The sequence below is a fragment of the Gamsiella multidivaricata genome (assembly GCF_025024155.1).
Source record: "Gamsiella multidivaricata strain RSA 2152 chromosome Unknown BC939scaffold_97, whole genome shotgun sequence".
NCBI lineage: Eukaryota > Fungi > Mortierellomycota > Mortierellomycetes > Mortierellales > Mortierellaceae > Gamsiella > Gamsiella multidivaricata.
In genome coordinates this window covers 76,801-100,013 of record NW_026251805.1, presented here as the reverse complement: position 1 = coordinate 100,013, position 23,213 = coordinate 76,801, and the positions used below count along the sequence as shown (strand labels likewise).

Below are 23,213 nucleotides of genomic sequence, written 5' to 3'. Positions count from 1 at the left end.
TCTTCAGCATCAGTGCTTGTGGCAGCGACAACAACATCAAGAGCTCCGACGTCGGGAGATGAGGCAATGGGGCCCAAGGTATCGATGCGCTTTGTTTCCGTTCCAGGTTTACCGGTGATGGTTGTGGCGTCTGTAGTGTCCTGTTCCTGAGCTTCCGATTCCTTGTCAACACCGACCTTCTTAGTACTTGGCTCTTCGGGTGCATTTACAGGCGCAGCGACAGGGACAGGCGCAGCGACAGGGTCCAACTCTCCAGATGTTTGTTGAGATGCGGCTGCGCTGTTCAAAATATCTGTCAGTCCAGGAACTGTGTGAATCCAGCTCTCGATGGGCTCGGTCATGACCTCCTGGTCCTTGTACTCTGCTGGGGGCTTCACGTTAGATGCAGACGTCGCCTGCGCCAACTCTGCAAAGAGTCCTCCGGCAGGGAAGGGCGAGCCACGTCCGTTGCTGAAATCCTGGGATTCATCCTCTGACAGGGCCATGCTCAAATCACGACGGTCCGCAGCATCGACTTCATCCAACAGGCCCATTTCTGAGGGATACCTTGAGCCCACACCACCAAGCATAACATGACTCGATCGCTTCGACAAAGAATCGGGCTGCTCGAATGCGACGGCACCTTCCAAACGCATTGTCTCGATGGTCTCTTCACGGTCCGCCAGCATCTTGACCAACTCCTCCTTTTCAACCAACAGTTCCTCCTTTTCGTTAAGCAGCTCTTCCTTTTCTGTGAGCTCCTTGCTGAGCTTTGTCTGGAGTTCATTAATGATAGACTGCTGATGCGCAAATGAAGTCTCCCTAGCCAAAGACGTGATCTTTTCTGCTGAAGCCGCTACTGAGGCGATTGCAGGAGCTGCAGTAGTTCCATCGCTGCTCAACGTTCTTGCAGGCGATTGGATCAATAGTGGTCGACCTGAGGTGTTCTCCTGCTCCTTCTCCTTCTCTTCAAGTTCTTGTGCCAGGGCAATGGCATCCTGAGTCGCCTTCTTTGAGAGCTTTTGCTGTTGCAATGCCATCTCCTTGTTGAGATCTTCGACCTTGGTCAACAACTCCGCCTTCTCGCGTTGAACGCCCGCCATATGCTTGCGCATGGCCGCTATATCTTGCTCAAACCTAGTCTTTACGAGCTCGAGCTGACTGGTGATTTTCTCTTCCTTGTCCTTGAGCTGCTCCGCTTGTTCTGTCGCGGCCGTGAAGGCCTTCTGGACCTTGGCATTCTCGTGCGTTGCCTTTGACAGCTGTGCCTGAAGTTCTGCGTTCTGATTCCGGAGTTCCTGATTTTGAAGTTCCAAGTTCCATTGGTCTTCTTTTTGCCGTTCTATTTATACGTAAACATTCGCTTCAGATGTGCAATTATCTGCGACCTGAAAAAAAGACCCAATGTAACAAGACTGCTGCATACCTTCACTCTCCTCCCGAAGGCGTCGCTGCTTGTTCAGGGCATCGATGATGCGCTCCTGCTCGTTGATCTTGGTGTCATACTCCTGATTCAACTTCTCTTTCGCCTCTGCTTGGGATGACCAGTAGCGAACTTGGCTCAACAGCTCCTCTTGAATTTGAAGAGGGAAGGCCGCATCGCCCACAGAAGGCTGAGAGGACATGTTGACCTTGTGTCGACGCGGTTTTGATATTATCTGCGCTGGCAGAGCACTCGAAGGTAGGGCACTTCCTACAAGCATGGATCCGGGGCGAGAAGTCTGAAGCTCACTTGGAGGATTGGGTTCTGTTACGGGCTGCATGAAATGGACAAAAGCATGAATGTTGCGTGAGTATCATTGGCCCAGAGCGCATGTGCTGACCACAGCAATTACTGAATCGATGCAGAAAGACAGACTGGCACATGCTTTTTATCCCTCATTAGATAACGCCCATACAGTGGGAGCGTTACATTAGAAATGGTGATGGATAATAATGGATAATGGATAATGGATAATGAAATTAAATGAGGTTGAGAGCACCAACAAAATGAAAGACATGGGTCCTCAGAGCCACCCTTCCTTTCGTTTCGCCCGTTCACCCTCCCTCTTCTGGATCAGATGCAACCCTTTGCACATGCTGGTAGAAATACATTCCTCGCGCGCAGCGAAGCACGATATTGAAATTCGAGCGGGAAACCCGCAGATACATGGCAACGTGTATCAAACTCAATTGAAAAAAAAAAAAAAAAAAAAAAAAAAAAATGAGGATGTCCACTGGAAGTCAACAAGGTGTCGTCGGGAGAAAGATGAGATTGCACGCTCTCCGGCGTAATAAGAAACACAGATAGCATGCACGGGCATACACCTGCATGCATTGGCAGAATACCGGTCGCCCATCGTCGCGCACGTAATATGTGGTTTGCATAACCTACCATTTGTGCATCTATCAATCTCTTCAGTCCCGCAATACCGTTCTCGCCTTCCTGAAACTCCTTATCAAGAGCCGATAACTGTTCGCGAAGGGACTCTGACAACGGCTGCTGTTGGACTTCTGACTCGTGGTCTTTGCCCTGCTGCTGCTGCTCCTGTTCAGTTAACTGATGGAGCTGTTCGAAGACATTCTTGAGTTCCTCCTCTCGCTTGACGAATAGCAGGCCGATTGTCTGAGTCAACTGCAAGTCATTATGGATCCCTGCGAGACGGGCTTCAAGCTCAGCCCTTGCCTGACCAACCGTCTGTAAGTTGGAGATGGAAGTCGAGCTCGAGCTCGGGGTGAGGACCGGCTGTCGAGGGGACTGTTGGGGCGTGAGATGTGATCCTTGGGGGGACTCTGCCATTGTTTGTTTTTCAGGGCCCGCTCTTCTGTTGTTGCTGTCGCCGTTGTTGATGTCGTCCTTGTTCAACTCAGAATGTTTTGGGCCGGGATGTCGATACAAAGACTGAGGGTGGTGCCGAAAAGAGGAGACGCGTAGGTGTCGCTCTCAGGTGCGAGGCGAGCAGCGGTCAGGTGAGCAGCGGTCGTATATGCGCACAGGTTCCTATCGCGACAAAGATATATGGGCGCAGGTAGGGTTGGTTCAGTTAGCAGGTAGATATCCAGTCAGAGCATAGTGCTGATGCATGGGCACCGTAAAATGGTGTGTGCCAGAGAGGTCGACGAACAAGCTAGAGAGAAGGAGATCCGGAGTTGGAACAAAGGAGCTGTGGACACAGAGCACTGTGGAGGAACAACAGTCCGCCGGGGCGAAGTAGCCGAGGTCGTCCACAGGAAAGAAAGCTGTGGCCGCCGGTATGGGAAACACAGAGGAGATTGGGAGGCAGACAACGGGTTGTATGTCCATGGTATGGTACATGAAAAGGGGCACAACCGTTCCTGAGATAAGACAGGAAACAGTAAACGTACTTTATGAAATCCGTCCACTCAGAAGCGCAAGCGGGGTCAGAGAATGGGTGGGTGAGAAGGGATTAGAGAGCCGGATGGGGATAGAGAATGTGGCAGACTGAGAGGGGGAGGGGGGGGAAAGATGAGATGGAAGGAGTGATGAGAAAGAGTGTAAAGAAGGGGGGTTTGTGAGTGTAGTGTTTTAGCTACTGCTGAGTTTCTGGATGTTTTTCTTGTTGTCAATGTGAACACTTCAAGCAAGCGCGTGCTTGTGTTTGTCTGAGCGAGTCTGGCTCATAAATTGGCATCAGAATGATTAGGTCTTCTCTGCAACAGCCTCGTGGGGACCCTAAGGGATCACAGTCGCGAATATCTGGGTCAAATAATGAATAGTGAAGTAGTAAACCATAAGCAATGGCAACCGACTCCATGCTCCCGCCTTCCACCCATTGCAACCCCAGTTAAACATAACGTATCTTTCGTCGCCACGAGGGATAGAAAACGCCCAGCTGTACTCGCCCTCCAAACTAGAAGCGCTTGATTAGCAAAGAGCGCCGACCTTATTTCAGGAATCGAGCTCGAGGAACGCCGCCAACTCAAACTCTTGCGATCAATGATCAACTCAGGACAAGGGACAGCAGATGTCACTGCTGCCTCCAATATACATGCCAAGACCATTCCGCTGATAGTGCCTGGCAAAATGCGGACTATTAGCCAGCTGCAGCCCTCAAAGTTCTGCGACTTTATCGGAGAGGTACGAACCTGCGGAGGAAAAAAAAGGAGCACGTATTGTACGTCGACCTTTACGCTGACATCTATCCTTTCACCCACTCTGACAATGCACATGCTCACAGGTCTGCTATTTCAGAGCTGAGCACAGTTCGTCCGGCAATAAGGTCATCATGCTCATGACAGACTACACTGACCATGCCTCGTTGCCGCATCAGGATAACGATGATAAATTGACGCGCATCATAGTAACACTCTGGGACGAGCACTTCGAGACCGCGTTATCCATGAATATCTGCGTCGGCCAGCTCCTCTATCTCAAGAACCTAAACTGCAAGGTCAACAAGAGTAACATAATCGAGCTGAACATGAACGGCTACCGACCAGGTAGAGGATTTGCGCAGGTTGATCCGATCAGCATCTTGGATACTCATGATCCTCTAGTAGCAGCGCTGAGACGGTAAGTTATTTCGTCCGGGATCGATACTGGCAATGCGTCTAATGGCGAATGTTGACTCTTCAGGCCTAATGCATATTCTGGTCTCATCATGCCGTTTCATAATAGACGCAAAGCCCGCCATGGAATCACATCCGGAGAAGAAGGTCCACTACCACAACTTCTGGCCACGGAAAGCAGCACTTCGCAGCAAGGAACTATGGCGTCCAATACTCTATCCGGGCCAACAGTGACCCCCAACCCCACAGCGGTAAAGCCAGCACTACCTGTCACAATAGCACCAAGTTCGACACCATTAATTGTGCAGCCCACCAAACCTGCATCGTCTTCAATATCGACTCCCTCAGACCGACCAGTCACTTTCAAAACGGAGCCCCTCTTGCCGGTGAATCTCAAAAGAGAAGTCGCGTCGCCACCACGTTCTAGAATGTCGTCGACAATACTACCGTCTCTGCCTCCACCTCTGCAATTTAGTAATTCATGTTCGACTACCGATGGACCTCCAACACGTAAGTTATTCGGTACTCTAATATGCCAAGCGGATCAATCCTGAGCGCATAGCTTGGATGACAGTCATTTTCTGACACAATGCGCGTTTTCAAATTTTATTAGGTATTTTGATAGAGAAAGTTAGACGAAAAATTCGTGATAAGCCGAGCGGAAGGTTGCCTGCTACGGTACGTGTATGGGCTGAATTCTCTACATCCCAAAGAAAAATTGGCCATGTATTTGTGGGTTCTGTAATAACGGCTGACATTTCTCTCAATTCAAAATCGTAGCAAATTCGATTTCTGAGGCTGAATGCAGGTGTCGTGGATTTTGAGCCGTCGCAAATCAAGGACTTTTCAGTGGCAACTTGTAACAATTGCGCCCACGAGTACGGGTAAGCTCTTTCTTTTGTCTCATGAATCTGAAGAAAATAGCCAACGAAATATTCTTTAACACTGCCGCTGTTTTTGGATAACAAAGCCCTGTTTCAGATAGGAAAATCCCTACGAAGTGTCCTAGATGCCGGCGTGACGATAGCGTCAAATTCAAGTACAAGTTCATGTTGAAGCTGATGGATGAGCTATACCAGATCTACAACGTACATGTTAACAACGAGGGAGCAGTAAGTTCTTATTGTAATTTTTCTTCCCTACTGAGATCGTATTGTTCGTGCAATGGCTAACTAATATCTTTCAATGAATGTTTAGCAAGAGTTACTTGGAACCGAGCTTGCAAATGCACCAAAGCTGCGTAAAACTGGAGATCATCTTAACAAACTAAAGGAAAAACTCGCGCGCATTGGAGTTGTTGAAGGTCATGCCAACGCAGCACAGAAACCATCCATATATTTTGACTGCTACCTGGAACTGGTTAAAATCAAGGGCTCGTCGCCTGTTGAGGAACCGGAGGACCACGATTGGCGATCTGACGACGAAGGCAATGATACGAAATTGGAAGGCGACACGAACTCTGAGCTGTTTTCGCAGCCATTCGAGACCATGTGGCAGAAGCGGCAAATGACCAGTGATATGATTAGGCGAGGCAAGAGACCCTGTCGCAATGTGCTTGAAGGTGTACCAAATGAAAATTCCGTGGGCCTCGTGTTGCAAGGACTCGATAATCAGGAGTCTCAAGCAGATTTCCAGGCGCTGCTTGTCTGCACGACCATCGTCTGAAGACTCGTTCGATGTAGAGCACGTTTGTACTCCATTGAATATGCAGAGGAGCAGGCAATTGTGCCTTACGGCTTCATCCATGTACCAGTTCGCAAGCGTGCAATATGCATGATGCACAAAAGTGAATAAAAGTTGCATGTGCAGGGGATGCAGCGAAACAAACAGTAAAACTTGCTGGACAAGCGGAGCGGAGTGACCCCTTCTGGAACGGTGGACTCGGTTTATGGCCGCCCCGCTCTGCTGCCCTGCTGACTGCTCAGACAAGACGCATCCACTTTCAGGAAAACGGATGGGCGATTCCTGATTCTCATTCACGCCACAGCGGAGCAGCTGCATACTGCTGTCTAGACGTGGTTGATTACCTTCGCCCTTTCTCTTCTCTTCTCTTCTCTGTTCTTTTCTTCATTCATCCCTTTCCTCGTCACATTAGCAATCATCCGTGTCAATTCAAAAACGCTAGCCAGAACAGACTTGCCGGACCACAACTACAACAAACTGGTGTAACATCGACACTAATGAAGCATCAGTCAGAGTCCACAGGCCATGTTGGCAACCTTACACCAGAACAATGGGGTGCTTTGTAAGTGCCTCTTTTGCCATGTTGAGCACAAAACGCACGGATGGTGCAACAAGAAACTTGAGAACGAGGAGCACTGGGCTAAGCATATAAACCTTTTTTTGTCCCCATGAAAGTCTTGATCTCTACTAACAACACTTTTCGATGAAAATGATCTGACAGAGGCGAGATCTGGTCCTTCCTTCTACACCTCTGGTATTCGGAGCCATCTTCGCCCACCAGATCCAACTCGATGCATCCGCGCAGAGCCAGCAGCCATGGATTTTCCATCGCAGCATCAAACGACGAGGTCCAAAATCATAATGGCGAACACCAGCCCATGTCTTCAGGAAGCTCAGGACATCATCATAAGCATCATCGTCGTGGAAGTAGCAGCACTGGTGGTGAAAGGAGATCCATTAGTCCACCTCCGGCATCACCGACCCGACTTAGCCAGTCATTCTACCAGCCTTCGATCGCGTCCTCACCGCCCACTGGTTCCCATTCACCTATCAACAACCACATACACAGCGGAAGCACATTTTTGCCCGGTGGAGCTGCCTCGGCGGCGGCGGCGTTGAGGAGATCGTCCGCGAAATTAAAGCCCTGGTTGCCTGCCAAGAAATTCACGTTCAAGTACTCGCCTGCAGAGTACCAGACCGCATTCTGGGCGTTTGTGCAGGCGGAGCATCCGGACACGGCTGTGCTGAGATTTTTGAGAGCAAGAAAGTGGAACGTGGAAAAGGCCATGGAGATGTTGATCTTGGCATTGGAATGGCGCATCTCGATGGGTGTGGATGAGGTCGTGCAGGAGAGCGAGGAAGCACTTGAGGCCAAGTATCCGGGCTTCTTGGAACAGCTCAAGACTGGAAAGGTCATTTTCCGAGGTCACGATCGTCAAGGTCGTCCTTTATGGTAAACAGGGCTAAAGTGCGTACAGCGTTGGAGTGTCTTGCTTTTCTTTGTGTTCGGTCTAATCCTCTTTCGCTTTTTTACTTTTTTGATATTTTAGTTTGCTGGATCCTAGTCTGCATAACCAACACGCGCAAAGTCACCAGGCTGTCCAGAAGTTGTCAATCTACGTTATCGAGACGGCGAGGATGATGCTAAGACCTCCGGTTGAGACCATATCTGTCGTCTTTGACATGAGCTCATTCTCCATGTCTAACATGGTATGAGCATTCCTTCGTTATAGTTTGCTGGTCTTGGTCTTGTGTCAGGTTGTTGTTCTATCTGCAACAGTGGTGTTGAGATGAATTTTTTTTTCATCGCTAGGACTGGCCAACCACCAAATTCTTCATCCACGCTGCTGAAGCATGCTATCCAGAACTGCTTGGAGTATGTGTGGTCCACAAGGCCCCTTGGATCTTTGGCGCGCTTTGGAAAGCCATTTCGCCCATGCTCGATCCCGTCATCCGCGCCAAAATCAAGTTCACCAACAACCGCAAGGACCTAGAGGAATTCATCGCTCCCGACCAATTGATGAAGGGCAAGGCCTATGAGGGTGAGGACGATGTGCCCTACCAATACGTGGGACCGGAGGCCGACAAGAAGGATCTAGTGCGTGAGGATCCGGAGGCTAAACAGCGTGCGCTGGCGAGAAGGAAAGAGATGGAATTAACTTTTGAGAGGCTAACTGAGATTTGGCAGGGACAGAAACAGCTTTCATCGAGCGCAGCTGTGATCCAGGAGAGAAATGAGGTTGGCATGCGTATGGCGGACACTTGGTGGGCCACGGAGCCGTACACGAGGGCTAGAACCGTATACCATCGGATTGGAGCCATTCAGCCGCCTGGGCATTCACTTGTAGATTCTGTTTAATGGGACAATGGGAGGGGGACTGACACAGCAACATAAGTTAGTTAGGAATAAAGTAGTTTAATTTTTAATTTTTGGGCTAGTTCTGGGCCTCTCGTTCTTCTAAGAATGCATCCTCGGCCTTGGAGACTTGCACAAGACAAAGCTCGATATCGATGCCAAGCGACGTCAGTAGATCGATCCAGACCCGCTGCTTGGACGATAGTCGATCAGCGGGACCCTTGACTTTGAGCAACAGTTAACAGATCCAGGAGACATGGAGACAAAGAGAGTCGTCAGCGTGGGTTCCAGGCTGGGATGATAAACGCGCGTTCTTTTTTTTTTCTTCTTTTTTCTTTTTTTTTCCTTCCTGTACCATACCTTCCACGAACTTGACCAGTTTCTTGTTATAATCCCAACAGCTACATCAAGAACAGGTATCAAACTCAGTCGCTAGTAATTTAAGGCCAAACCCACCGTGGAATAATACGTAATAAGGACGCGATGTCTAATGCTTACCACAAGTCCGGCATGCCCGAACAACGCTTGCTGTACTCCTGCGCTAAGGTCTTGCAAATCTCCGATAACGCATCTCCGCCGATGCACTACAGACGACAGTATACAGTCAGATAGCATAGCTCACCTAAAAGGAGATAGGCCGCAAGTACATACTTCCACTTACCTCTGCAATCTGCAGGAGTTCCTCCTTGGAAAACATCCAGTTGACCCCTACGCAGAATACCTTCTTCTCGCGGTATAAATCATCGTGTTTCTGCAGTAAGTTCAAATAAAAACACTCCTTTCGTTTTCGTGCCAAGAACTCTTTGCGCGCCTCTTCCGCTCGTCGACTCTCGGGATCCTCCTCTGCCTGATTCAATTCTTGGTTGATTTCTTCCTCAAATAGGATATTGTTCATTAATTCCTGGTCCGCCGGCCTTGGATCCGGCCTATTTTGCCTTCTTTGATTGACCAAAGGCTCGTCCTCCCCCTCCGCTTCATGCTCTAAGGACTCGTGCTCCATAATCTCCTTTCTGATCGCCGCCGACTCTACTGTAGTCTTGAACGATACCTCGGATTCGTCAAGGATCTTCGACTTTGCAATATTTTCAATCCTCTCCATAATCATATCCTGCCTTTGCAAGAAAAACGCATCCGTCCGTAGATCTAGAGGCTCACTTTGAAATGAGGTCTCAAAGACACCGGGTTGTGGAGAAAACAAGATATCCCAGAGCAGTAGCCCAAATAGGGTTGACAGGATGCTGTTCTCAGAATGATAGCCTCTGTATCCGAGTGTGCCGTAGTAGCTGAGCGCAAGTTCCTCCACAGAACATTCAGAGCCGTCAATATTTCTCCAAAGGGGCCTTTGGTGTGCGATTGGATGAGAAGAGCCCATAGAGCTGGGGACGTACGAGTATCCATGGGAGGAGGCGTAGGATGGAGCAGCTGTTCCTGGGGTATTAAGTCGTTCACCTGTCAGGATACGCTTCTGTGCTTTCCGAAGTTCAAGGTATGAGAAATTGTGGCGGTCTCGAAAAGGAACCTTGAGCTCTGTCTCCAGTCGGACGATTCTTGCTTGTATAAGTGTCGCGTCCACTATTATTGTTTTTGAGGATCGGCATCGTTGGGGTTATAGAGTACTCAATAATACAGAGCGAGGCTGAAGAAAACCACAGGATAGTCTGAAAAATGATCGCATACCTGCATGAACATGCTTGTCGCGCAGTGCCATCATACACACCTGAAGCGCCTCTTGTTTTCCGAGTCGCTTATTATAGGCATAATTGGACTTGATCAAAGCGAGACGCTCATACCACCCACCTCTCTGGCCCAATGAATAAATATGTTGGTCTAGCAGCTCGTGTAACAAGATCGACTCTTCTTCGAAGCGCTTCAGAAATGCGAGTGCACGCATTTCCAGCCTGAGAATCTGTGTATATACCCAGCCTAGAAAAGTCAATTAGGAGACAAATGCCTCAGCTGGTGAGTGGCCTAATGCATGGGACTTCCCTGTTTGCCGTTCATCAAATAACATGAAACATACCTGGAGAGAAGCGCAATAAAAAGTAGCTCGAACTTTTTTTAGACATCTCGGTCTCTGTTGCAACATAGCTCCTCCACGCGTCCCTGATTCCCTCTGCCTCCTGAATAACCTTCTCGTATATCTTGATAACCTCAAGTCGCCTTCGCTCGCGCTCCGGATCCTTCTCCTCTTGGCCTGTCCTGTTATTATCGCCATTGCCGCTCTCGCTTTCAGGTTTTTTGACCGGTCGCACATTACTTGATCGTCGATGAATATTTGGTCCGCCATTCTCTTTGTCCTGCTCGCCATCCTTCACATATACCACTGCGTCCTTGCCGGGCCCCATCGCGGATTCGATCATTTCTGAGAGATCGAAATAGAGCTTCAAAGCTGCCTCGTACTTCAGGAGTGTGTCCCGGCTTGGAAATACCGTACTGGTACGCGTGATGTCGTATGTAGGGAAGGTACGCTGGCCAATTTTGGCGAGGATGGCTTCCAGGAGTGCGGGCCGTTCCGAGTACTCTCGAGCACGATAAAATACCAGATGGAGGCGCTCGAAGACCTTCATGATATTTGGGAATATTTTGATACACGGACCTGAGACAAAGAGGAGAGAGATTTATATTAGATGCAGTGGTATGAGATGCGAAACCTACGAGAATATGCATTCACACCTGAAATATCGATGATCCTGTCGACAAGGGCATTGTCTCGCTTGTTAGGATCGCCCGAGAAAATATGGGTTGCCAATCCTGTCTTCCGACCCTTGCCTTCGCCATCCGGTGCTCCGCCAGGCGCAAGCAGCATTCTCTTGAATATGAACGATTGCTGCCGAAAGTGTTCCAAGATTGTAGACACAAGCGCACTTCTCTAAAATGTATCACAAGATCTCGGTTAGTAAACACGACTAGTCTGTGATTGATCACTCTTGTCAGTCCAAAACGTGCGATCCATTACAGTACCTGTATTCCTGACAACTTTTCCAATATCCCGATCCTTCGCGCCAATATCTTGAGTTCGTCCATTGTGAGCATAACAAGCGCCTCCTCCGGATCCTGCATTGCACTCTGATCTATCAGTAATCCAGCTGTTATCAGCTGCTGTATTGCAGATTTCAAGTCTTCGATTTCCCGGTACCGACCCTCCAGTTTGGACTGTCGCTGCCAGTACTTTTGGTTCCGCAGGAATAGTCGAACAAACAGGTGCTTTGGATCGTCTAAAGCGATCAGATCGAGGTTCGTAGAAGTTTAGTGACAAAGGAACCATCGATCACACAGAATGGTCCAACTTTCGTGATTTCCATACTCACCTGGGAGTTCTCGATAGGTCTCAAAAAGCGAATGCTCCTCGTCCGTAAAGAGAGATGACTCTTCTGGGAGTACCGTGTCCAGGGCGAGTTCGAATGCTGCGACGTAGACGGTCTTCCAGCGAAACCGTGGTGGAAGAACCTGATCCAATGCGTTCTTATTCTCGTCCTCCGGCTCAGGCTTGATCTGCAATAGCTCGCTCACATCGAGTGTGTCTTCCGCCTTGATCTCCAATAATGAGTCGTTCTCGCAGTCCGCGTCTCTATCGAGATGACCGTAATCCTTCCGGCGTCTCACAACTGCACTGTCGTCACTATCATCCTCGTCGTCGCCGTCTCCGTTCAAAGTACCATTCAGGCAATCCTGATCTTCGTCATTTCCGGTCCAATCTCCTGCAGCCGCCTTGGTTTCCGTCTCAATTGAATAGGCGCTCCCTTCCTCCAGGGATTCTCTACACTTTCTGGATGCTACAAGATTCACCCTGATCACTGGGGGGTTTGATAATGAGGGTGCCGAGGTCGAGGGAGGTATTTTCCAGCGACTCGAAGGACTGGTGATGTTGGTGGCGTTTTCTTGTGATGGCGATATTTTTTTTACTTGAACAGCATGGCGACTAAAGTCTAAGGGCAGTTGTCTCTTCTCGCCAGTTTTTGATGTTGTTGCAGAGGTCGAGGAGTCGGCCGCGGCAGCCTTGGTATTCTTGGGTTTGGTCGATTCTCTCTTCTTCATGGCCATGAGGAGGAATGAATGTGGAACACAGGTGAAGTGCTGGGAACAAGTTGTCTCTACAGTAGACCACCTGTTCAGGAGGGGCACCTCGATTGACCTCCAAGCGCATAAACCTAAATAGAATTAAGGTGCTCTGTGTAGCTTGTAGTCTTGTACAGTACGTATGTCAAAAGAGGGTGTAGCTTTATTTGAAAAAGTGCTTTTGCGGAATATCATCGCATACAGTAATAAAATATCATTTATGCGACTCTACACGATAACGCGTAGACTACCGGCCCCCGACAATTTACCACTCCAGATGGCGAGGTCCATTTCGCAGAAAACCCCTCCGGCACAGCCGCACCGATCGCCACATAATCAACAGATGAAAAGGTTAGCTCGCCTGCTCCCGTAGGCAGACGTAACGTCTCCTCGAACGGATGTTCCAGCTGCTCCACGAGCTCTTGCATCCACCGTCCGTACTCGTTCCACCCAAGCGACATCCCTGTCAATTCATTCCAACTCTGCAGCAATATCTGGATCTGCTCTAGTCCCTCACCATCAACCTGAATCGTGAACGTTTGCACCTCGGGCCTTTGTACCAGCTCGCGTAGCACGCTCATGAACCGTGGGTGACGCGTTTGCTCTGTTTGGAACCACAACAGCTCATAGAACCAGAGCCCATCCACTGATGTATGCTTCACCAACAATTCTAGTTCCTCCGCGTTCTTGAACTCCCAGTCGATACTGAGAATCGTGGCAGTATAACTCAACGGCTCCATGTACGGCCGAAATCCGTCGTCGTAGGTTTTCAACGCAAGGCGCGTCTGATCCGGTTGCTGAGGACAAAGGGATTCCAGTGCATGACCCTTTAGATCGTCCAACCGCAGAGGAACCGCATACTTCCTGTACACAGCCTCAGCCTCATCACCATCACTATCGTCATTATAATCGTGGCCGCGCTCATCTCCACCTCGAGCGAGGGCAGCTGCCTCAGCGATCACCTCGGCTTCCATGAGTTCCTTCACGACAAGCGGCCATAACAGCCCTAGACCCTCGGTCTCACACGCCAAATCCAAGCTCGTTAAGGCCCCGATATTGTTGTGGATCACGTTATGCAGCGCTTCTGGGTGATCCCACAGTCTCGCGCACTCTGTGATGGTGTAGTTCTCGAGGCCCAGAAGACTCTGCTGATAAATATTGGGCCCCTTATTCGTACGGCGCTGGACTTTACGCAGCGCAGGTCCTCCCCCTGCAACTCTCCAAACAGTAATCTCTGCTGATTCCAATGCGGACTCACTAATGCCGACATATGTAATACTTCCAAGGGTCGTCGTAGCGTTTTGGATTGAGAGGAAGAAATCTTTTAGACACGAGGTCAGGGTCTCGAGGTGTGTCAGGTTGGGAAGACAAAGAACCATAGAGGTAAAACCAGGAATGTCGGGGTAACGCTCCCAGCGAAAGAAGTACAGCTTCCGAAGGGAAATGTTTTCCGGCACCACCAGTGTCGACGCATTGTCGCTCGATTCTCGGAACTGTTGAAGCGAAAAGGCTGCCAGGTCGCCTTCGGCCTTAATCGTCCTACCTCCTGGAAAGATATCACCGTTGAATTTTTGTACCGTCAGTGTCTCCAAGCCCTGCCGACAGATCATACCAAGCAATGGTCGGAAGCTCGGCTTGGCCTCATCATCCGCATCAAGGCCACTTTCACCACCACGGCCATCGCCTCCAGCGCCGCAATCCACCGTCAGCTCTCGAAGGTCCAGTTTGTGTACAGTAATGCACAGCTCCCACAAATCTTCGTCGGTCACCTTGTTGTCGCCCTCGTTCTTTTGCCACAAAAGCCCTATTTCCATCGCGAGCACACCTCTGTATTCGTCTAGGATCTCGTACAGCAAACGCGCGTCCGATCGCGATTCCATCTGAATCCGCAGCTGCTTCTTGACCGGAATCCATGTCCCGTGGTGTTCCTCCACAAACCGTGCGAGTCGCTCTGTTCTGGGAGCATCACGAAACATTTCCTGATGTGCTTGACATACCCACAGCATTGACGTCGCCTCATCGTCTTCCACGCCTGTGTAGGCGCTCATTCGAAAAAGAACCCAGCTGTTCTCCTGAGTAGACTCAACATCGCCCAGGGTCCCATGCACATTCCCACTAACGTACGCAACCGCTTCTGCCGGATCCATGAAATCACTTTGCTTTAACGATGGGATTAATGCCTCGAATTCGTTCAGATCGTCCTCATGTGCCGAAGGATGGTCGCGGAAATTCAGCAGAGTCTCGTACGCTCTTGTGGCCAGAAACCGAATCGCCGTTTTGATCCTCCCTGCCATAGCAGGGCTCGCGAGAGACGTTCCTGAGACATTCGGGTCATCATTCTCCTGAAGCACGCGTAAAAGACTCAGCATCGTGATGGTGTGGTGTAGGAGAAAGTTGTCAAAGTCGTAAAGTCGGAGACCATCTTGACCCTCTCCCTCGGTATCGGCATCATCTGTGCAGCTGAAATCTTTGCAGACATGCAATCTGATAGTCTGATCTTGAGGAGCACCATAGTCACACAGGAAGTGCACACAAAAATCCTGCTCCGCGGGGTCGATTGCACATACACTGCCGCCATGGCTCCCACTTCTGCTCCTGTTCTTTTTGATGGCGGTGCTGTTCCTGGGTAAGATGACATACAATCCCGGCAGGGCGACAGTATCCTCCGCTGCTGCGGTTTCATGCGCAAAGCGCTGTCTCCGAATCAACTTGCGAGCGATCCACCGTAGCTCGCGGTCGACAACCGGGTCTTTGAGAAGGAGCATAGGGCTCGGTTGTGGGTCGATGAACGTTGAAGTCGACCAACTGTGGAGTGGGCTCAGACAGAGGTTCGAAAAGTCGTACACGGTTGAAGCGTTCATGGTTGTGGCTATAGAGGACGAGTAGCAAGAGTCGGTGGCGTTAAATGGATGCTGGGGGTTGCGAGGAGAGGAATGTAGGCTGTTGGAGGAGCTGGAAGGGGAAGCAGAAGGAGAGACAGAGGGGGTGTTTGTGGATGAATACATGTACAAGTGTTTCCTTTTTTGGATGTATCAGTTCACTGGGTGAGCATGGTCGTGGAGTGTGAGAAGAAAGAAAACGTGGGAAAGAAGACACAAAAAAAAGAAAAGAAAGAAGGAAAGAAGGAAAGAAAGAAGCATGGGGAGAAGGAAGGGACAAAAGACGGCAGAATCAACCAGCAGAGTGAGGCATCAGCCGCAAAGGGATGTTCCTTTGGGGATGCGGTAGATATACAGAGCGGCGGAGGGAAGGGGTAGAAGCGAGGAGATATGCGCTTGCATATGAAGAGGGCGAATGGCGTAGCAGCTTTGCCTTTTTGTGGTTGCATGGTTGCATGGTTGCATGGTTGCATGGTTGCATGAATGCAGAGCTGAATTGACCCGGTGCACAACGGCGGGAAAAATGGATGCGATTTCTATTCAGGGATACAGCCGTGGTACAGGAAAAACATCACGGAGGGACAAAGGAGAGAAACTACATAAAAAGAGACGATAGCAGGAGTGCATATGTCGTAGATAAGGGTACACAATGACGGGAGTCGGTCCTTCGAAGAGACCGTCGATGAAATGGGACCGAAAGGTTTTTGCATGTCCTGCAAGCTCTGTGCACCCTCTTTCCTTCCTTCCTTCCTACCTTCCTTCCTTCCTTCTTTCTTTCCCTCCTTGCTTCCTTGTTTTTTTCCAACGGCTTTTGCCTAACATTCTTCTGCATGATGAGAGACCCACATGCTGTCTCTCTCCCCTGAACACGTTGCTTAATATTTTATTCCCGGCGATCAGACGTCATGTTTCCACCCCTGAGGGCTGATATGAAGCCAAGTGCTCCGGTAAGCTGAAAAAAGATGTGTCTACTTTCTGCATTGTGCCACTCTCTTTCCATGGAGTTGCACAACCTACATAGCACCAAGTAGAACGCGTCCCCCTATTACTCCCGCATGATATTTAAGCCCGTGCATTAGCAAATGCGTTTAAGGTTCTTCTCGATAACTTTATTGCATGTTCAAAGAACAATTAGAGACGTACTCCATCCATGGTCCACTACTTGTCCTCGATGCGGGAAGACCGATGATGCAGCTTCGCGGGCCGGGTCAGTTCTGGGATCGGGACACTGCTGCTACTGCCACTACCAGTGCAGGTGCTAGTACTACCCTCTTCAGCGGATACAGACATCTCTTGCGCCAACGTCGCAGCAATTCCTGATGACCCCTCCTTCTCCTTCCCCGCATACGTGCTGATCCTTCTCTTATTATTACCACCAACCCGAGGCACGCGACTCTGCTCCTCAGGATCATATCCTGCGATGAACGAAGATCGAGCCCGACTACTCGAACCCATCGATGCAGCAGTCGTAAAGCCTACGTTCGCCTTACTGTTCATATCCAAATCTGAGTACCTATACCCAAACAACTCGCCTTCTTCATCCATTATGGCCAAGTCGTCATCCACATCCGCCTCCGCCTCCGCCTCCTCCCTCTCCTGTCGACGCTGAATTTCTTGTTGCTCGCGATCCCGCTGCAGATCTCCAGAGGACGAGCTCTCGTATGCACCAAAGAATGAAAACGTGAATGATTTGCGGTTTTGTTTCTTGATCTCGTGGCTGGCTTCTGTGACAGATTGGCGCGATCGAGCCGAAGCCGCCATGGCCTTGGCTTTAGCCTCTGCAGCCTCCCTCGCACCCTTTGGAGCCGTCACTGGGACAGGCATGTCCAGTTTGGCATGCAAAATGGTGTCGTGAGGCAAGGTATCTTTTGATTGAAGCATCGTTCGGAGGATATGGTATGCAACATCCCTGTTATTTGATCAGAGTTTGCATGAGAACGCAAGGAATTAGTACCGGGACAGAGTTCCCTTGTGCTCTTTTTTTCTATTTTTCTTGCAAGCGACCAAGCATCGTGGTTTTAGTTTACCTGTTGCCCCAATACCGGAAATGACTCCGCATGCCCAACAGGTACTCGTTTGTGTACTGATCGACAGTCGTCTCCTGAAGGACATAGTCGATTCTGTACGGGACACAAGTCCGTCGACCTTCCACATGCACTGCCGTTCGTCTTTTGTTCGCCGTCGCCGCAGGGTCCTCTTCTTCTTCTTCAGTCTGGATATCCTCCAGCTTCGGCTGTGAAACATCTTTACTGGCAGTCTCCACTTGCGCTTCAATCTCGTGAGGTGACACTGACGGACGACGCACCATCGATTCTTGAACAACATCCGATTTAGCACCCAAACCCTGTGCTTTCTCCTCAGCGGTCGCACCTGTTTCCATGCCCAAGTAGTACTCTATTTCCATTGGCGATGGATCATCGCTGACCTTCTTGCTGGACATTTCGTCGACTGCTTCTTCGGGCAGTGCTTCTGAAGTGCTGCCGCATGCACCATCGCGTTCTTGATGCTGTTGTTGGTTCAGTAGCGCTGCATTGATAGCATCCTGGTTGTCTTCAATCCGACTGCTGACCCTGCGAGGGCCCAGACTAAGTCTCCTGACCGGTGTTGTTGCCTTGACGTTGGGTGATCCCGCAATCTCAGCCGTATCGCTGCAGCCCAAGTAAGCTGTTGCAGTTGCTGGGGTTATGCATTCCGTGGCCGAAACCTTCACATCAACAAGTGCATCCTCTTCCTCCTGAACCTTACTCAACACTTCATGGCCATGCGTCTCCTCAACCTCCTCCTGCCGACCGACTGAAGGCACCGGTGATGTGGCTGTCTCGCTCTGTGCACTCACGTCCCCTTCCTCGCCTGCAGTCATTACCGGTGTGGCTACTCCGCCAGTACTCTCAACAACAGCAGCGACTCCATTTCCAGAGAGCCACCGTCCACCTGCCTTGAGGGACTGGGTCATCTGAGAAAGACTGGACAATGTTGGGATCGAGGGCCTAGGCAGCGCAGGAACTTTGTTCTCCCAGAACGAAGAAATCGATTCCGGCAGTAAGGAAGGCAGCGATGGCAAGGAGATGGATGGAAAGAGCAACTGCTGCGAGCTGACGGTATTATAGGAAGTAACGGCGAGCGCGGGAACTCCTGCAAAGACCGAGTCGATCAGGGGCTCGATCCTGTAACCCAGCGGGTCAAACGGGTGATAGAGATTGTGGTGGATAATATCGTCTGGCGGGTGGAACGACTCCCACTCGAGGTTGCGCATCACCATTACAGCACCTATTGAGTTGCGATAATTGCCATTGGTTTGATCCGCAGGGGTGAAATTGTATGAGTTTCCGGTGTATTCCAACAGTTTCAAGCTGGGCGCATTTCCTTCGTCGTCTTGATGTTCCTTGCTTACCGACAGGCGATCCGACCGTGAATAGATAATGTGGTCTGAACTTGAGCTTTGGCACGACCGCCCGAAACTTTGTTTGATCTTGTTTCCTGACCTTGGGCTTTTTGTTCCCCGACGTGTTTGCCCCGTATTCCGTGTTTTTTTTCAGTCCAGGAACCTTTTGGTCCGCGTCCGATGTTGCATTCTTGCTCTTCGCGGCTGTGCCTTCATCATCTCTGCTTTTTTCCGACTCGACGTCTTCGTCGTCGTCATCTAAGCATGTCAGGATATCATACATGGCGACACCTCCGAGCGACAGCGCGAATACAGAGATCTTGCCGTTGAAATCCGGATGCTTGGCCATAAAGGTCTCGTATGCCTCGTTGAGATCGTCGACAATCATGCGGATCATGACTGAGCCAAAGTGGCCGTTGAAGTCTAGGCAAAGCAAACGATCAAATTCACGAATGAATGGCCATGGAACTCATAATACATATAACCAACAAAAAAACAAAAAAAAGAAGCTGCCGGGTGCGTATATCTTTGTCGTATGATTCTTACAATAGAGAATATCCGCAAGATAGTCGTTCATTACCATGCGCACTACAAAAACATACATGTTAGTTTCCACTACACATCTCTAGTTGATCATTCACCTTGACCCGCGTCGAAGTCGCGCCTACCTTTGGGCACTGTCCTCAGAGATGCAAGCGCCATGCGGTCGTCGACGAGGCTGTGCAATTTGGCGTGCCATTCGATCGGGATGATATGGACATCCGTCTCGAGTTCATGAAAGACACTTTGCAATACCGTCTTGATGTTCTCGACTAGATATCCGACTGCGTAAAGAAAGATCAAGGAGCACGTCAGTCTGCGATTCGATCCCACAGCAACAGGAAGCAACCGGAAGCTAGAGAGGAGGGGGGAGGGGGAGGAAAAGAGAAGGAGGAGGATGTACTTGTGATATTCACTTCTCTATCCCACTCGTCCCTGCTTGGCCTTACCGTTGCGTTCATAATTGCCATACTCCTCCAACTGGCGGCCCATTCCATGGACCACAAAGATGACATGATGTGCTGTATAAAAATGCCGGATTCGTGTTAGTTTTCGATGATTCTTACGATTCCAATGATCCCAGCAACCACATTTAATGACGATGAAATAAAATTTGTCTCCTACAGTGCTGATGTGCATCATCAGATTCTTGTGCTGGAGCAGTAGTGGGCGCTGTGTTTTCATTCGAGTTCGTGCCTGTGCCTGTGCCTGAGTTTGAGCCTGAGTCAGGGCCTGGGCCTGTGCATGGTTCCATCGTGTCACCTACAACGCCTTCAAGGTCCTTAAAGGTCGTTGTCATTTTCTCCGTTGTTCTTCTGCTGGAAAACCGCTGTTTTTTTTCTTTAACAACGACGATGAGATACAAAAGGAAGTGGAATGCCTTTTGGGTGGTAAGGTGAAGGCGAGGAAGTGAGAAAAAGTGAGAAGTGGGCCTTGCCCAAACGGTACGATTGTGCTCTTGCTAGGCAAGTGCAGGGGAGAATATTCATCCAGCGATTCAGCCCATGCCCAGAGAGCGCCTTCTTTCGCCACTTTTCTTTCGTTTCCAATAAAAGAACCATGCAAAATTCCTCGGCAATTGGCATTAGATAACACTTGCGAGAAGAATGAAATGAGTGGAATGATCATCCTCAGAATGAAACCTGGAACCCTGGCTCCCGAATGATATGTGCCCACGGTTATTTCGTCCGATTTGCACATGATTGCAGTCGCTCTTCCAATTGCACTTTCAATTGCGCTTTCTCCGAAAAAGATATCCACGCACATGCATATCCACAATGACGAGACAAAAAGCATCTTGAGTCTGGAGCTGCGGCCATAATACATGTTCGTTAAAAATACTTGCGACTACGATGAGCTTTAGAAATTATAAAGAAAAAGATAACGATATACAAGGAGACACCAAAAACCCGATCTGCCATCTATCTCCCCTATTCTCAGCTCTATGAAGAGTGCTGGAGCCCATAACGGATCGCAAATGCCACGATGGGCAAGGCAATCACACTGAGGGCGGAAGGCGACAGGTAATCCAGCATGTTGCGCGACTTCAACGGAATCCTGATACTCTGTCCCTGCGTCTGTCCCTTCTTTGAATCTGTAAATTCCTCAGACCCACTAATGTCCTCCAATGTCAGCTTGGAGGGGAACTTTCCGGTGGTGTAAAACTCCTCCATCAAATCATCCTTCTCCTGCCACCGTGCACGAACCCAATCCACAAATTCCGGTTCTGTCTCTGGAATGTCCTTGATTGCAAATCGACGCAGATGCATGTTGATTTCCTTGGGCTGTGCTTGGTCCACGTACAACCCAGGCAAAGGATACAGCTCTTGAGGAATCTCGCCATAGTGAACTCCAGAATATCCCACGGTGGCGTCATAGATGTACTCGACTGATCCCCGAAGTTTGCTAATGCACACAAACAGGCCACTGGTACGGGGCAGTAGCACATGGCGATGGTCCGTCTAAAGCATGTGCATACAATAATTAGTGACACGATATGACGAGGGGCTACTGACAGGAAAACTGGATCCCATACAACAGACTTACCAGTCCAGCCTTCTCTGCAAACGCGGTTGATCGTTTACGCGTTCCCTTGGAAACAACGGTCCCCTCTGGGAAGACCACGAGCCACAGAGGCCCTCCCTTGCTGGCACGATCCAAGTTTTCTTCAATCGCACGCTTGTCATGCGCCCAGTCATTGCGCTTCAGCAGGATAAAGTCGAAAAAACGCATGCCCTACAAAGTGAAAGGAAGATACACGATGCATAGATGCTTAGAACGCTGTAACGGAACTGATACGACTGCGCTGCTTCCGCCCCTTTTTGCAACAATCTTGTTCAGGAGTAGTGTGATTCTCACGATCACGTCTTCATGTAGCCAGCAGCTTGGAACTTACCCTGTTGGGTTATCGCAACATTCCGTCCAAGAAAAGACCGAGACATCAAAATATAACATAGCAGCAATGGAGAGCATGATTAGATAATTCATGTTAGGGCAGCACGAACTAAGTTTTCTTGGCATTCCCCAGAAAAAAAAAAAAAAAAAAACATAAGCATTGCCACCGTCTTGCACAGCATAATTGGTGCGCATGTGAGATTGATAAATTAATATATTCTTGTAAAGTAAGACTCCACCGACTTACCAGCCAAAGACAGGGATCCAGGTCAGGTCGCCCCGGAGAATAATCTTGAGCGCCCTGTGCTTCTCTGCAAGATATGCAAAGCACCAGAGATACATCCAATCTGAATAGATCTATTAATATTAGCGCCAAAAAAAAAAAAAAAAAAAAAAAAAAAAAAAGCAAGACTTAGCAACAAGTCACTTGAGCAGTAGACACGACGCTTTCTGCTTTGCCCCTTCCCACGTGCAATACACAGAAAAGGCTGGGTAAGTCCTGGGTTAGGAAAGAACTGGATGCCCTGCTTACCTGGTGGTTCGAGATCAGCACCAAGCGATCCGGCAAGTTTAACAATGTCTCGTCCTTGCCGTATTTCGTCGTCTTGTTCTCTCCATCTTCTTTGCCGTCCTTCAATTGCCTGCCCTTGTACACTTTGACGACCCCTCTCACGCTCTCATCGCCTGTGAGGATGATATCCGAAGGCGCAAAGAGCTGGTTCATCTTGAGTAGGAATGCTCCAAAGTGGCCCTCGGTTTTGTTGATGTGTCGGTGGTATACTCCTGGCGCAATCAGAGCCAGGGGCAAGGACAGGACCTGGGTCATTGATATCAAAGATGCTCCCAAGTTGAAATAAAGCGCCCATAGTAGGGTCCTGAAACCCTTGTAGATGGGGTTCATTTTAGGCCCCAATTTCCGGGCTGGCCTCTTGAGGAACTCGGGTGCGTGCTCACGAGCATCGTCGTCCTTACTACTCTCCATAGAAGATATGTTGGACGTGGTCCTGGTCGCGGCCTTGGTAGTAGTAGTGGTGGTGGCACTGGTTGTGGTCGAGCTGCTGAAGCTAGTGGAGTAAGCGTCCACCTTTGAAGAGGGGGGCGAATCTGATGGCGAGATAAAGCCATTGCCTCCCGAGGTCGTTGAGGCGGGGTCCAGCTTTGCAACGGTCATGGCCGTAGAATTGGATGCTGCAGTTTCGAGGACCGAGATATGTTTGCTGAAATGCGTATTAATCGACGGGGAAGTCGAGGCTGAGGAGAGGGAGGAGAGGCTTGTGGAGGATGAGGAAGCGGCGGAGAAGAAAGAGTTCAAAGAAGAAGAAGAAGAAGAAGAGGAAAGGGAGGAAGGGAAGAGGGAGTTGGTTCTGAAAAGGGGGGCTGGCTGCAGCAACGACCCACTAGTCGTCAACACACTGGTCGGCGACGTGGGCGAGGC

General features: G+C 49.7%; 7 protein-coding genes across 7 annotated transcripts; 2 read left to right on the top strand and 5 right to left on the bottom strand.

Moving 5' to 3' along the window:
* The first annotated feature begins 4,120 nt into the window (after positions 1-4,120).
* On the top strand, positions 4,121-6,411 carry BC939DRAFT_466497 (uncharacterized protein). The gene is made up of 6 exons (XM_051557649.1): positions 4,121-4,492; positions 4,598-4,998; positions 5,102-5,166; positions 5,269-5,372; positions 5,459-5,600; positions 5,686-6,411. Exons 1-6 carry the CDS (start codon positions 4,206-4,208, stop codon positions 6,151-6,153), a joined length of 1,467 nt encoding a protein of 488 aa, XP_051407361.1. The 5' UTR covers positions 4,121-4,205; the 3' UTR covers positions 6,154-6,411.
* BC939DRAFT_466494 (CRAL-TRIO domain-containing protein) lies at positions 6,412-8,598 on the top strand. The gene is made up of 4 exons (XM_051557648.1): positions 6,412-6,733; positions 6,893-7,624; positions 7,722-7,881; positions 7,985-8,598. The coding sequence occupies exons 1-4, from the start codon at positions 6,669-6,671 to the stop codon at positions 8,528-8,530; spliced, it is 1,503 nt and encodes a 500-aa protein (XP_051407360.1). The 5' UTR covers positions 6,412-6,668; the 3' UTR covers positions 8,531-8,598.
* Positions 8,586-12,568, bottom strand: BC939DRAFT_496772 (uncharacterized protein; the record flags this gene model as incomplete). Its single annotated transcript, XM_051559693.1, has 9 exons — positions 8,586-8,752; positions 8,888-8,928; positions 9,026-9,111; positions 9,189-10,099; positions 10,205-10,450; positions 10,548-11,123; positions 11,201-11,396; positions 11,489-11,742; positions 11,836-12,568. The coding sequence occupies 9 exons, from the start codon at positions 12,566-12,568 to the stop codon at positions 8,607-8,609; spliced, it is 3,189 nt and encodes a 1,062-aa protein (XP_051407359.1). The 3' UTR covers positions 8,586-8,606.
* Positions 12,569-12,668: 100 nt separating this feature from the next.
* On the bottom strand, positions 12,669-15,718 carry BC939DRAFT_466488 (uncharacterized protein). Its single transcript, XM_051557647.1, has one exon. The coding sequence runs from the start codon at positions 15,586-15,588 to the stop codon at positions 12,802-12,804; it is 2,787 nt and encodes a 928-aa protein (XP_051407358.1). The 5' UTR covers positions 15,589-15,718; the 3' UTR covers positions 12,669-12,801.
* Positions 15,719-17,179: 1,461 nt separating this feature from the next.
* BC939DRAFT_335051 (uncharacterized protein) lies at positions 17,180-20,147 on the bottom strand. Its single transcript, XM_051551629.1, has 5 exons — positions 19,834-20,147; positions 19,513-19,668; positions 19,391-19,432; positions 18,854-19,267; positions 17,180-18,729 (listed from the first exon to the last, which is right to left on the bottom strand). Exons 1-5 carry the CDS (start codon positions 20,066-20,068, stop codon positions 17,486-17,488), a joined length of 2,091 nt encoding a protein of 696 aa, XP_051407357.1. The 5' UTR covers positions 20,069-20,147; the 3' UTR covers positions 17,180-17,485.
* Positions 19,997-20,883, bottom strand: BC939DRAFT_334782 (uncharacterized protein). The gene has a single exon (XM_051551627.1). It carries the CDS (start codon positions 20,708-20,710, stop codon positions 20,180-20,182), a length of 531 nt encoding a protein of 176 aa, XP_051407356.1. The 5' UTR covers positions 20,711-20,883; the 3' UTR covers positions 19,997-20,179.
* On the bottom strand, positions 20,827-22,679 carry BC939DRAFT_402795 (acyltransferase-domain-containing protein; the record flags this gene model as incomplete). The annotated part of the gene is made up of 6 exons (XM_051552698.1): positions 20,827-21,345; positions 21,431-21,619; position 21,664; positions 22,026-22,135; positions 22,311-22,364; positions 22,452-22,679. The coding sequence occupies 6 exons, from the start codon at positions 22,677-22,679 to the stop codon at positions 20,827-20,829; spliced, it is 1,101 nt and encodes a 366-aa protein (XP_051407355.1).
* Positions 22,680-23,213: the final 534 nt, after the last annotated feature.

Coding starts and splice junctions, on each gene's coding strand:
- BC939DRAFT_466497 (XM_051557649.1), top strand. CDS start 4,206: ATGCTCATGACAGACTACACTGACCATGCCTCGTTGCCGCATCAGGAT. Junction 4,999..5,101: donor TACCGATGGACCTCCAACAC/GTAAGTTATTCG, acceptor AAATTTTATTAG/GTATTTTGATAGAGAAAGTT. Junction 5,601..5,685: donor ATGTTAACAACGAGGGAGCA/GTAAGTTCTTAT, acceptor ATGAATGTTTAG/CAAGAGTTACTTGGAACCGA.
- BC939DRAFT_466494 (XM_051557648.1), top strand. CDS start 6,669: ATGAAGCATCAGTCAGAGTCCACAGGCCATGTTGGCAACCTTACACCA. Junction 7,625..7,721: donor CGTCAAGGTCGTCCTTTATG/GTAAACAGGGCT, acceptor TTGATATTTTAG/TTTGCTGGATCCTAGTCTGC. Junction 7,882..7,984: donor CATTCTCCATGTCTAACATG/GTATGAGCATTC, acceptor TTTCATCGCTAG/GACTGGCCAACCACCAAATT.
- BC939DRAFT_466488 (XM_051557647.1), bottom strand. CDS start 15,588: ATGTATTCATCCACAAACACCCCCTCTGTCTCTCCTTCTGCTTCCCCT.
- BC939DRAFT_335051 (XM_051551629.1), bottom strand. CDS start 20,068: ATGAAAACACAGCGCCCACTACTGCTCCAGCACAAGAATCTGATGATG. Junction 19,268..19,390: donor TCTTGCGGATATTCTCTATT/GTAAGAATCATA, acceptor TGCTTTGCCTAG/ACTTCAACGGCCACTTTGGC. Junction 18,730..18,853: donor CACGGTCGGATCGCCTGTCG/GTAAGCAAGGAA, acceptor GCAACTCAATAG/GTGCTGTAATGGTGATGCGC.
- BC939DRAFT_334782 (XM_051551627.1), bottom strand. CDS start 20,710: ATGTATTATGGCCGCAGCTCCAGACTCAAGATGCTTTTTGTCTCGTCA.